We start from the raw sequence: 13,340 nt of genomic DNA, 5'->3' as shown, positions 1-13,340 counted from the left end.
AATGATTATAATGTAGAATTTAAGACCGAAACGGGTGCATTCATTTGCCTTTAATGTAACAAAGATTAGCTAGAAGTTCAAGCGAGCTTCAACGCCTGGGACGCTCCAGGTACGTACATGTACAAGGAAACGTAGAAAATTGCCATGAAGTTACATTGAGTCCGCCCTTCCAACTCATTGTCTTCGTCTCTCATCGTCTTCGCCTTCTTTCGAGGTGCGTCCTCCTTTGCTGGTGTCGCTGTTTTTGTCTTTTCTCTATGTGGCAGATAAATGTCCTCTGCTGAAGATCTTGTGCCTCCATAATCGCTGAAGCTGTCTCGTCATCCTCGTCCTCAGACATCCCACCCAGTTATTAGCAAGGCAACGTTTGTAGCGCCAATTTATGCAAGTATATGCTCGTCGAATGTTGGACTATACAACTTGATCCGTGGAACATCCTGTCGTTACGTGTTCTGAGACGTTGCATCCCTGTTGAAGTGTTTGAATCTGCGTCTTAGTCTTTGCCTTGCGTGTGTACCTCTCCGTGGAGGGGTTTGTGATGGCATGCGACCGTAATGCACTCCTAAGCCTCAGCTTTTCGCGTAATCGTTTTGACTGTCTGTATCCGCACTTTGGGAAGCAAGGCGCTTCCGAAACTACTCCGCAGTGGTGAGATGAGTACACGGAGACCTGGTCTCGCTAAATATAAGATTCCAGTTCCAGTTTAAAGGCTAGAACACTGCCATCGAAGCGCAGGGTACTAGAGGACACCTCTGCTCTGGCTGGCCAACGGTAGCCACGGTCAACAGCTACCGCCGCTGTGATCGGCTCATTTATCGCAAAGAAAAACTCGACAAGGGACCACAACGTGATTGAGTGAGACACTGCTAACTGTAGTCTCCAAGAGGATTCTTGAGTCGTTTTTGTTCATCGTTTTTGGTTACGTTAAACTTGAAGCCTTACGGAAGTCAAATCAATCTGTCTAATTGCATGTTGGCAGCGTTTCATATTCAGTGTGTTAAGTGGTGGGCGAATGCCAGAGTGTGTGCGTCCTCCCAGAGTATTACTAGACACTTTATCGCGACTTTCTCACTGTTCATTTACCGTTTATTCGTCTATCAATTGAGGCATCTAAACAATAATATGTTGTTGCATTTGTCAATGATCTGTACTGCTTTTCTTCCTACGTCTTTAGATCAGTGGTTCTCAACTGGTGGGTCATGGACCAAAAATGAGTCAATTATTGCTGTTTAAATTTTAAAAAGGAAGGTCAAAAGATCCTCATATCCTCATCCCATACTAAAGCCATTTGTTTCCCGGCTCGTATTCCTTTTCTTTTGTCACTTTCTCTCCAACATTGCTTCCTACCAATTCTTTATACAGTCGTGTTGCAGTAAGTGGCAAACATGTATCATAATAATAAAAACAATAATACTAAAATATTAAATTAAAGGGCCAAGCACAAAGAAGGAACAATGAGTTATACCAACTGCAACAATGAGTAGCTAAACACATAAGATTATTTTAGTCAAAAATACAAGAATTAAAACACTTTTGACCAATAGGTGGCATGTCAAAATCACTTTTGACCAATAGGTGGCACTGTTATCTAATTGTTATGTTGTGGTCAGTGTGGAATGTGTTGACATGGTGCTAACAGTTTAATTCATGCATTATTTGAGAACGTTTTGGTCTATCAAAAAGCTTTTGATAACTTTTTGCTGGCATGGTCAGAAGATGATCGGAGCCAGTTTTGGTGACGATCAGACCAACAGTTTAGGAGGAGGTAGAAAAAGTAGGTTTTCAAAGAAATTTAAAATGGCAGACTGCAAGTTGACGGGATATGGCATAATTGGTATCGAAAAATTCATTTAATTTTTCGAAATTCATAAATTAAATTCCATTAACATTTTTGAACAGAAGGTGGCACTGTTTTGAAACTTCTTCAGTACTGTTAGAGTATGGTCTCAATGACACATACCAAGTTTCACAACAGTACACGAATGCATTCGTAAAATATACAGCATTGTGCGACAATTCAAAAATGGGTAATATGGGAATACTGGGTATCATTCTATTCGGCATGCTGCACTGAATCAGAATAAACCAGTTTTGGACAAACTCTTCAGAAGTTATAAGCAAAAATAGGCATTTTTCATATCTACTGACCAGTAGGTGGCGCTGTGCTAAAACACTGCATGTAGCAGTGATGCTTATGATGACATTTACCAAGTTTGGTTTGAATATGCTAAAACGTTGCAAAGATATAGCCTCATGTCTAATTTGGTGTGATCTTCGTCAAATTTACGCACAAGTTATTTGAGAACAATTTGGTTTATCAAAAAGCTTTAAATAACTTTTTACCAGCATTGTCTGAAGATGATCTAAGCCAATTTCGGTACAATAATAATAATAATAATATCAGTTTAGGAGGAGTTAAAAATAAATTAAAAATGGCAGACTGCAAGTTTGAGCGAATATGGCATTAATTGGTGTCAGAATTTCATTCTAAATTTTTTTAACATTCATTCGAAATGAAATTTCATTCAAAATTTAGACCAGAAGATGGTGCTGTTCTGAAACTTCTTGAGTACTGTCAGAATATGGTTGTGATGTCATATACAGGGTTTCGTGACGATGCACTAATGCGTTCGTAAAAAATACAGCTTTTAACGACAAAATGGCCAATATGGGAATATAGGGTATCATTCTATTCGGCATGTTGTACTAAATCACAAGAATCCAATTTTGGACAAACTCTTCAGAAGTTGTAAGCAAAAATAGGAATTTACTGACCAGTAGGTGGCGCTGTGACAAAGCTCTGAATGTATGCTTCCTCAGGCGATGCCTATGATGACATACCATGTTTGGTTTGAATATGCTAAAACGTTGCGTAGATATAGCCTCAAGTCCAATTTGGTGTGATCCTCGTCAAATTTGTGCGCATTTGAAAATGGTTTGGATTATCAAAAACTTTTGATAACATTTTACAGGCATGGTCTGAAGATGAAAATTTTGATGAAAATCAGACTAGGACGAGTTTGAAAAAGTAGGTTTTTCGAATAATTCAAAATTGCAAAAAATATTGGCTTGTATAAATTGAAATGTTGGTATGCATTTGACTTGATATGTAATATTGAAACAGATGGGAAAAATTGACTCTAAACTTTACAGTTCAAAAGTGATTAGTATAAGCCGTTATGCTGTAGATTTTTTTCGATCCGTGTGTCAAATTGTATTAATTTTCCACAAGCAGTTCTATGGGCTACCATAAATTTGACTGGAAGAAAAAGACGACGAAGAAAACCAATAGGTGTCATCGTACCTTCAATGCTTGGCCCCTTAAAACTGCACATATCCTTTGTCGTTAATTGGTTTGACACAAAGTAACCTGTTGCTTGGTGGAATGAAGTCACATTAGGTAAATGCCCTCATTCTCAAAAACAAATGATTTATTAGTGTTTCTTTTACCTTGAACATTTTTTCAGTGTACTTGGGTCTGATTTTGGTGCTTGGTAGACTGGGTCAACACACTTGATATCCACAGCAAAATCCAGGTCCTAAAGCAAAACCAGTTGAGAACCACTGCTTTAGATGATAAAGGAGATTGAGTACTATGATATGAAGCCAGTAAGCCGCATATACATGCATTTAATCATATAAATACAAATACACTCTCTGATTTAAACCTTTTACCTCTTCAAGGTCTTAAAACGGTTGTCTTCATCTGCAAATCACGACGGTGGTACATTTACATTTGCCCTCTACAACTCTTTTCTATCCAAAGATAATCGCATTACTGTAGCTATCAATGTATTCTTTATCTTATATAGCATGGATCTATTTATAACATGGCTGTGCTTCAGAGGGCTTAGTCCATTGGATGAAGACAATGCCCTCTGGTGTTCAAGAGTAGCAGGTCTGGCGTTTGAGGAATACAGCTTGGGAACGGCTCCGATCCTCAAGGGCTGCTTAATTTCACTCTATTTACAAATATAATATAAATTTTATAGTGAACCTATATACACATATTTTTCTACAAGCAATAGATTTATGTTATGAATTAGTTTGTATATTTACTTATATACTGTAAATGATCTTTTTCATATGTAGGTACCATACCCAACATATTCTGGCTAGGAAAAGGTTAATACTTTCATAAGAATGTAGTGTATGTGTCAAGGATGTGGAAGGATGTGCTGTTTATATTTGTTTATTGTCTTTTAACCATCCACATTAACCCATCTTGTACTAATGCTCACTCATCCATTTCTTCATTGGCTGTGACTCTGACTGTTGCTTGCAGATCTCCATGCACAAGTTTTGTTAATTAAAGAGAGATTTATAAGAAGGGATGCACATAAAGAAACGCTAATATAGGACTTTCATAAATATATTCTCGTGACCCCCAATAATTTATAACAATTTCAAGACATTTAACATTAAGAAACCTATTAGAAAGGAAGTCAAGAGCTTCAACTAGACGTTCCTCATTGAGGAGTTAAATGAGGTGTCAAATTAAAGTTCATTTTAATTATTTTTAATCATTATTTGAAATTATATCTTTGACATAATACAAATAATAATTAAGTGATTTTAAAGTGAGACAAGCCAAGCAGTGCCACAGAATAGTTTTTTTTTAATCCGTTAATCCGTTTTTCACCAATATGATGTTACTTCCTGGCGGTTAATGTCATTAAGGACCATTGAGGACATAGTTCAGCCAAAAATGTAAACTGTCCTCAGTTATTCACCCTTGCTATTAATGCCATTCCAAACCCAAAAGAATATTGTTCATCTTCGAAACAAAAATGAACATATTCAGCCTGGAGAGATGCTGTATGCATGTGCATTGATCAGTTTATACAATGTCTTTGTTAACTTTCTGAAGCATGAACATTTTGGTGTAATGGACTTTGAATGGAGAGACTGAATTCTTTATTAAAAACATCTATATTTGTTTCGAATATGCATTAATATGGGTTTGGAAAGACATAATGATGACAAAATTTTCATTTTTGGGTGAAATTACCAATTAAGGACCCATTTGTGACCCTGGACCACAAAACCAGTCGTAAGTAGCAGGGGTATATTTGTAGCAATAGCCAACAATACATTGTATGGGTCAAAATGATCGATTTTTCTTTTATGCCAAAAATCATTAGGATATTAAGTAAAGGTCATGTCCCATGAAGATATTTTGTAAGTTTCCTACTGTAAATATATCCAAACTTTTTTTTTTTTTAGTAATATGCGTTAGAAACTTCAGATTCCAGATTTTCAAATAGTTGTATCTCAGCCAAACCATACACCAACGAGAAGCTTATTTATTCATCTTTCAGATTATGTATAAATCTCAATTTTAAGAAATTGACCCCAAAGACTTGATTTGTGGTCCAGGGTCACATTTTATGTAAGATTTATGTCTGATGGGTGCATAAAAATATACTGGTTTACTGGAATGTCCTAGAAACCAATGACCAATATTTTTTTTACATTTTATAAATCCGCACTTGTTCACAATTAGTCATCAAACAGAACATTGTGTCTTTTTGAATGGTTGATGCAGATACTGATATCTAGATACCAGGGTGGCCAATATAATATTGATGTAGTCAAAATACAACTGAATGATTTGCACAACAGATGTTTTCCGTAATATATACTTAACATTTTCAAAAATTCCAAGGGGAATTTTAATCTATAACAAAAGACAGAAGTGTTTATGACTTTTACAAACATATCGAAAAACAGTTCATTGTTTGAACTGATATTAATCAAAATGATAGCACTAAAAACTGATATATTTGGGGCTTTCACATTGGAGGAACCTTTCATGGTTCCTAGAACTACTGGCGGAAGTTGCCACTATTTGGCGCATTCGCGCGGCAGGAACCAGGAACGTATTTAGTTCTAGGAACTCTATTTGGGGGAACTAAATTCACTCCTACTTCAGAGTAAGGTCTAAAAGAGTTCTGTAGGAACAACCAGTGACACAAGTGTATGCTGATTGACCAAACGCATACAAAACACCGGTTACCTAGCATTTTTAAAAAGCCATGCAAAAATATTTACCCCACGAACGTGATAACAGCATTTACCTGTTGTCTTCAGCGTTTTTCTTTTCTTAGCCTCGAAGATATGTAACTCTACAATCTGTCATAGTAGATTTCGACTCCTAGCCCAACTTTTTGCTCTTTCAATAGTAAATTGTGTTTACATTCCATCTCCTTTATCATGAAACCACGACACGCAACAAAAACTGCTTCGGTAATTGCGTCCTCCATTCACCAGTTTTCGACGTTTGTAAATGCCACGAATAAAGACTCTGAGAGACGCTTCAGAGTTCCCGTTCTCTGGGAACCACCCTGCTTGCTAGCTCCTAGGACAGGGATGGGCAACTTCGGTCCTAGAGGACCACTGTCCTGCAGAGTTTAGCTCCAATCCTAATCAAACACACCTGCCTGTAGCTTTCTAGTGATCTTCAAGACATTGATTAGCTTGTTCAGGTGTGTTTGATTAGGGTTGGAGCTAAACTCCAAGGGACAGTGGCCCTCCAGGATCGAAGTTGCCCATCCCTGTCCAAGAACCACACGGTGCGAAAGCCCCAATTGTGCATCCCTAGTATTCAGGTCCCACACCGGTCATGAGCGTCCCTCTCTAAGTCTCTATAGCCTGTAGAGCAGCTTTGAATTGAACACGTCTCCACACTGTCCCCCTCACTGTTCGCAATTTCCTTGATCCTTCCAGATCTTGGAGCGACACGGACACCTTCTTCTCCAACGACCGGAGTATCCTGACGCTCTCGCCCATGGAGGTCTCTCATTGTTAAAGCACCAGCCCAAAAAAGGACCGGCTCGTAGAGTCTGGAGACGCCTGCCCTTGACCCCGTCCCCCTGCCCTTGTCCAGTCACCAGCCAGACTGTCACACTTTAAAAGCTCTGAGTATCACATCATATGTGATCAGCAACAAGGGACAGGCAGCGGCTCCTCCAAAAACCAAAGGATTTTTTGTGTCTTGAGTTTCCGCTGCTAGTAAACCCACGGAACCGTAGGGCCACCATCTTTCCTGAGGAAAACGAAGGGGGTCTGTTTGAAGCCATAATTCTCTCTTTTAATTGCCTAATTTTCAAGGTATTAAATGTGAGCGCGCTAGCTTGCAAACCTGTAGCCTCCTACCCTAAGATGCCTACCTGTACACCCAGAGTTGTGGTTCGTACAGACTATCCATGATGCAAGAATGTCACGATGGAGTTCTTGAAGGAAAACTCGCATATCAATCACTTTAACCTCCATCAGTCATGTGCCTGCATATCATTTCTCGTTTCCTGCTATGTTGTCATCTCTAACCATTGTCATTGTTAATTTATCATTGTTGCTGTGTACCTTGTTTTTCTGCTTGTGTTGCTAACCACTCGTCAAAGCTGTTTGATTATTTTTTTGTTTGTGTGTGTATGCGTGTGTATTTAATCACGTAGGAGGGAATAAAAGGAATGAAATTCATCCTACTCGTGGGTTATTGCAAGGCCGGAGCATTGAGACAACCGTTTTAAACTTGCTTAGATCAACTATATTGAAGTTTATGATATCAGACTGCATGCTGCACTTGGGTCAATCAGTCTCAATAACCCTGTAACAGAGGCCTAAGTCAACCGGACCTAAATGCTCCCGATTTGAGGAGTCTAGTCTTGGGATTTCTCTTTATTTTTACTGCAAAGGCCGGGACGCCGGGGATCTCACGGGTATCGGGTGAAATCTGGTGCCGTGACCCGGGTGGAAGTTGGGAATCAGATTTTATGAATGGATTATGGTTACATTATGAACTGTGGATCACTCTATTTTGGTACTTCTTCTCTCTCGTTTTTATTTGTATATCACTCTTTTCATGTCAATGTTCAAAGCCGAAATGACTCCTGACCGCTGGTCATTACTGATCATTTCAAATCTTCAGTTGAAATCGAACGGCGCAAGTGTTTTGCTATATAATGTGTTTTCTTGAATTATATAGCAACGCAGTATGCCACTTGTTACTCAGAGACATTAGCAATAAGACTCAATCTAGACTGGAATACCTGATCTAGCTGTGATGTCAGTCATCCATGTTGCAGTTTCATCTTTTTTGTGTAAACATATGTTCTTCTAATTGTACTCTCCTGACAGTGAATATGTTTAAATGCTGATGTTTATCAAAGTTCTATTTACAGAATAAATACCTTTATAAAATCCAGTGTTTTGTTATTAGGGCCCGAGCACCGGTCGTGCAAGGACCCTATTGGAATTGCTCAGATTATTATTCTTCAAAATGAATCACATTTTTGAGGGCCTAAACATGTTTGAAAACTTATGAAACTTTGCACACATGCCAGAAGTGGTAAATGTTTACATTTGATATGGGTTTCAGAAGTGGATGTGGAAAAATGGCTTGATAGCGCCACCTATAAAATTTCAACAAAGTGCCTCTCGAGCTGTGTTTCACATACATGTGAAATCCTAGAGATTTAAACAGATCAACACCAAGTTTGGTCAGTCTAATCTAAAGCCTATTGTGACATTAAATTGCGAAGATTTTGAGTTTTCGTTAAAGGGCGTGACAAACTTTGATGTTTCACCATGAAAAAGGAAGTTGTTATAAGCCATACAATGTCTGTTCTGTCCCAAACTTCACCCATTCGATAAGAGTCCTGAACACATGTAAAGGGCTGTTATTCTGTTATAATCATAGCGCCACCTGCTGGCAACAGGAAATTACTTGTTTTACATTAACTTAAACATGCAATGGCCAATCTGGACCAAACTTCACGTGTTTGTTAAGACTTCTGACCTGAAGAGAGATCTACATGACCATATTCATCTATAGCCATTGCGCCACCTGCTGGCAATCAGAAGAGGCATGATTTATGCTCCAACAAACTCCTCATAGAGATTTAATGACATCAGTATTATATTTGGTCAGTTTAATCTAAAGGCCTTTGCGATGTTAAATTGCGAAGACCTTGAGTTTTCATTATAGGGCGTGTCTGTGGCGGCCTGACAAATTTCGATGTTTCGCCATGGAATAGGAAGTTGTTATAACTCAGCCATACAATGTTTGATCTGCCTCAGACTTCACACATCCAATAAGAGTTCTGGCGTGAACACATCTAAAGGCCAATATTTGGTTATAATCGTAGCGCCACCTGTTGGCAACAGAATATGTCAAGTTTTACACTTACTCAAACATACCATGTTCAATATACACCAAACTTAATATGTTTGATCAAAGTCCTTGCCTGAAGATATCTACATGCCAGTATTCAGTCATAGGCATAGCGCCACCAGCTGGCAGCAGGAAGGTTGGCACATATAAATGACTTTGATATATTCCTCCTATATTTACCACTTTAAATGCATATTGTTCACTAATCGCTGTTTTCCTAGACTTTCAACGCTGCTTGCAGCTTTAATGATTATTAGTATTCCTTATCTGAGTTTTTGTAGTTTCACAATGCAGCAGTTTTTGGTTTTATAAAAATTAATTTCTGTGAAATTTACTAGCAATTTACTTTGAAAAAGTTTTCTCCGTGTACTTCAGTGGTTTGGTTTTGTTGAAATGCAAATTCTTGCAAATATGTTTAATGGGAGATTCTCTCCAGGCCACAGTCATCTAGCAGTTAACCCGGAAAATCAGCCAAGCATTTCAGACGGTGGACATCCAGGAAAATGGGGCCAACAAACCCATCTTTATCCTTCAAACAATGACAACACAGTACAAAATAACCACAGGGAAAGAACGTTACAGGTGACTCAAACTCAAAATGGAAAAGAACCGTTTACTCAGATAATCAAGAAAGTTTCTAGCTTTTATTTCAGAGGAAACATCACAAATCAAACTGAAAAACTAGTAGAAATTTGAGTCAGAAATCTGAAGTGTGAACTAATTAGTAGTGCTTGTAATGACTAGTGACTTTCCAGTCAATTTCTGATAAATTAGCAGTTTTACAGTGGCCCTTAACCATCTTATCTTTCTTATTCTTATATGTAATAAAACTCTTTGCATAGTAAGTTCTTGCATGCATGTACTTGGACAGTATGACAACGTGACAATATGTATTGATTTAGATATTTTCAAACTAGCACTAGCCAAGTTTCCATTCAGTTTTTTGTGATGTTTTGTTATTGACAAAGATTTTTTATTAAATTTCACGATTTTGATTTCTTTTTGTTGTTGTTTTGTACTTAGTTAGGCCTATAGACTATTTAGGTACTTGGGCATCAAGCAATATTCATAAACAGGTGCAGTTGTATTATTATTTTTCTGATTGACTTCTATTACACTATTGGAAATAGGAATGTTAATTTTGGTTATTTTATTTCTCCTAACCAACAACCGACGGTTGTTAAGCCAATATTAACCGTTAACTGACAAGACTGTTAAAATGCAATTAAATTATGTGAATGTGACCCGTTTAAAAATACCTAAATTTGTTTTCAACATTAATTTTATACATGCAAAAAGCAGCATAAACAACAGAATGTGAGGATTCACATGGGCACATTGCGCTTCTGTGAACAAAGAGAAACATAAAGCTATATATAAAAGAAACAATTAGGCTTATATGCGAAATATATATTTTTGTAAATAATTAATAACTGACAAAATGAATAAGAAAAAAGTGCAAGTAGCAGCCTGTATGCAGAATTTTTTTTTTTTTTTTTTTTTTTTTTTTTTTGATGCGCTCTTGAGAAAGCGGCATCCTATTTGTCCTATTTGTTTCCTTTATTTTACAAAAGCACAATGTTTTGTATTTATTGTGAATGTACACAAATAAAATTTATATTTAAAATAGTTTTGAATAATGTCTTACTCTTATATGACCACAAAAGAAGGACTATTGTTAGTTGTGTCCACTTTTCCACAGACCTGAGAACAAAACAAGAATTATACAAGAAACAAGAAGCTAACAAGCCAAAATGAATTAATGTAAAATTTTGTGCTTTTTGTACAAAATAAAAACTTGCAACGCACTAAAGGAACATCAAATTAAGTTGTGTATATTTGAAAGGTAACTCGTCTTTTTCTTACCATATATAAAATCATTTTAGATATAATTTAATAATACTAATATGATTCAGAGAAACGGTGCTTTAATGTCAGCAACACCACAAACAGATGCTGCTTATAGGCTAATTCTGTCATGTGACACCATATTTATTTGCGTTAAACCCTCTTTTCTCAACAAAAAGTGTTTTCAAACTCATTTTTGTAACATTTGAACTATCAATATAGAATTTATGCAATAAAGTTAAATGAGATAAATAGATAAAAAAAAAGCATTTCCATCAACTATATCAATAAAAAATTTGAAGCGCAAAGTATTTTTTCACAAAAAATCCTTGGATGGAAACCTGGCTAGTATGATTTCGGAAACATGAGTCCTAATCTTGCATACTTTAGGAACAGAGATCGAGCCTCAGTTACCTTTTCAATTGTGTCTGTCATGGGTGCAACAGCGCCACCCTGTGCACTGGAGATGCCAGCCAAGAATTTTGGCACAATGCACCCTATCAGAGACCAGTTCTTCAGTCATGACATAAATGCTGAAGAAAGAACAAAAAACACCAGAGCAGATGTGTACGGTTTTGCCCAGAATGACTAGTTTGGGTAGGGACAGGACTCTACTCACAAAGCACCACAGGTAAGTCAACGTCCCCCTCCGGTCTAACACAATAACATGTCCCAGAGACATTCATGAAAATTTAGTCCTTGATTCTTGAACATAGCGTGAAATCTCTCAAACAACCCTCCAGTACTCCATGATTTAAAGGAATAGTTCACCCATAAATGACCCTATGCCATCCTAGGTGTACATGATTTTTTAATATAACATGAGTTATATTAAAAAATGTCTTGGTAGATTTAAAAGCCCAAAAAAGAGCCAGGACACTTTTTTTAATGTAACTCCAACTCTATTCATCTGAAAGAATAAAGTCATATACACCTAGGATATCCTGAGGGTGAGTAAATCATAGGGTAATTTTCATTTTTGGGTGAACTAACCCTTTAAATCTAAAGACGTAATTTACCCCATCCTTCATCTGGATTGAATTTACAGATAATGCCGGTTCAGTGAAAGAAATAATAAAACGCTGAATTTCCTCTGGGTGACATTTCTCCATGAGATTCTGTCTTATCCACTCTGCAGGCCTTGTGGTATAAAATCTATTTAAGGATTGTTATGCTGACATCCTTCTTCATTATGATCAATGGCTGTTCATTAGCGCTCATATATAATTCAGATGAACTGTTTCTATTTCAAGAGAATGGCCTTGTAGTTTTCATATGTAAAAGAATGACTGTGAGCCGTCTATTAATAAGCATATGCGTCCGTAATAATATTCATGTTGAACTTTTAGTCAAGAAACTGATCAAAGCGATTATTGCAGGATGCTAATGACCTCAGACACTTAATCATGATTAATAACCCCTGACCTTTATGAAATCCTCTGATTTATTTGAAAATATTAATAAAGCACTGAATGAATATCACCCTTTCAAATGCTTTTGATTTATCCAAAGTAGAATGAGATTTGAGGTATTGTGGAGAAAAGATAAAATGTGCAAATTACCTAAATGTAAGAGCCATTTACAATCTTACAAGTTTTAAACTATTATATACGGGAATATACGACTTAAGCATTTAGTGTTGCAAAATGAAGAAATGTGGCTTTCAGTATATAAACTTGCTGATTCTTGGTTCATTACTTGAAGCTTTTCTGCATAATTTACTTTAGTGCCATCTGGTGGTCATGAAGATGAAGCGCACATCCTGTGCTCCATTACAGCAGCTGGTTTTACAAATCATTATTCAATGGATTTTAAAGCAATAAATGTTATCAAAACTATAATGTCATTAATGTTACTAAAATACTTCTAAAATAACTACATTTTGCATATACATTGATATGTGTGTGTTTATCAGAGCATGAACACTTACCATTGTCCCCAAGCTGCAGTGTCAGGTTCCTGCAGTGCAGGACATTGAATCGTCTCCTGTTACCGGAGGTAAACGAAGAGAACATGTCTGCAACAGGAAGCTTAGGTTAACATCTCAAACAAGCTTCACGTGCCAAAACAGAAAGTGTACCATCAACACCATCATTGAACACCAAACCATCTCATACCAGCAGACTTTTTGATCCATGAAGTTAAAAGCAAAGAGCAAAGTGTTAACTTGGGTTTGTGAACACATATGAAAAAACAACCTAGGGGTGTGAAGATAATCCTAGCTCATGAAATGAGACAATACACGATATTGGTTTCATGAGAATGAGATGAGACGTTGTTTCAACACTGTTTTTAGGAAATCTTTTTCAAATTAAAG

General features: G+C 37.0%; 1 protein-coding gene across 5 annotated transcripts in view; it reads left to right on the top strand.

The window, feature by feature from the left end:
• atp11b (ATPase phospholipid transporting 11B (putative)) overlaps positions 1-8,202 on the top strand; it is a 73,325-nt gene extending 65,123 nt beyond the window's left edge. For all 5 annotated transcript variants that reach the window (XM_051095166.1, XM_051095165.1, XM_051095164.1 and 2 more), the window contains one exon: positions 6,730-8,202. Coding sequence is in view for 2 of the 5 variants with exons in the window: in XM_051095165.1 (XP_050951122.1) it covers positions 6,730-6,811 (82 nt within the window). In the remaining 3 variants the exon portion in view is untranslated. The remainder of the gene's footprint in view (positions 1-6,729) is intronic.
• The last annotated feature ends 5,138 nt before the right edge of the window (positions 8,203-13,340 follow it).

The sequence above is a fragment of the Labeo rohita genome, chromosome 22 (assembly GCF_022985175.1).
Source record: "Labeo rohita strain BAU-BD-2019 chromosome 22, IGBB_LRoh.1.0, whole genome shotgun sequence".
NCBI classification, from domain to species: domain Eukaryota; kingdom Metazoa; phylum Chordata; class Actinopteri; order Cypriniformes; family Cyprinidae; genus Labeo; species Labeo rohita.
The sequence above is the reverse complement of the archived record's forward strand: the minus strand, read 5'-3'. Positions and strand labels throughout refer to the sequence as shown.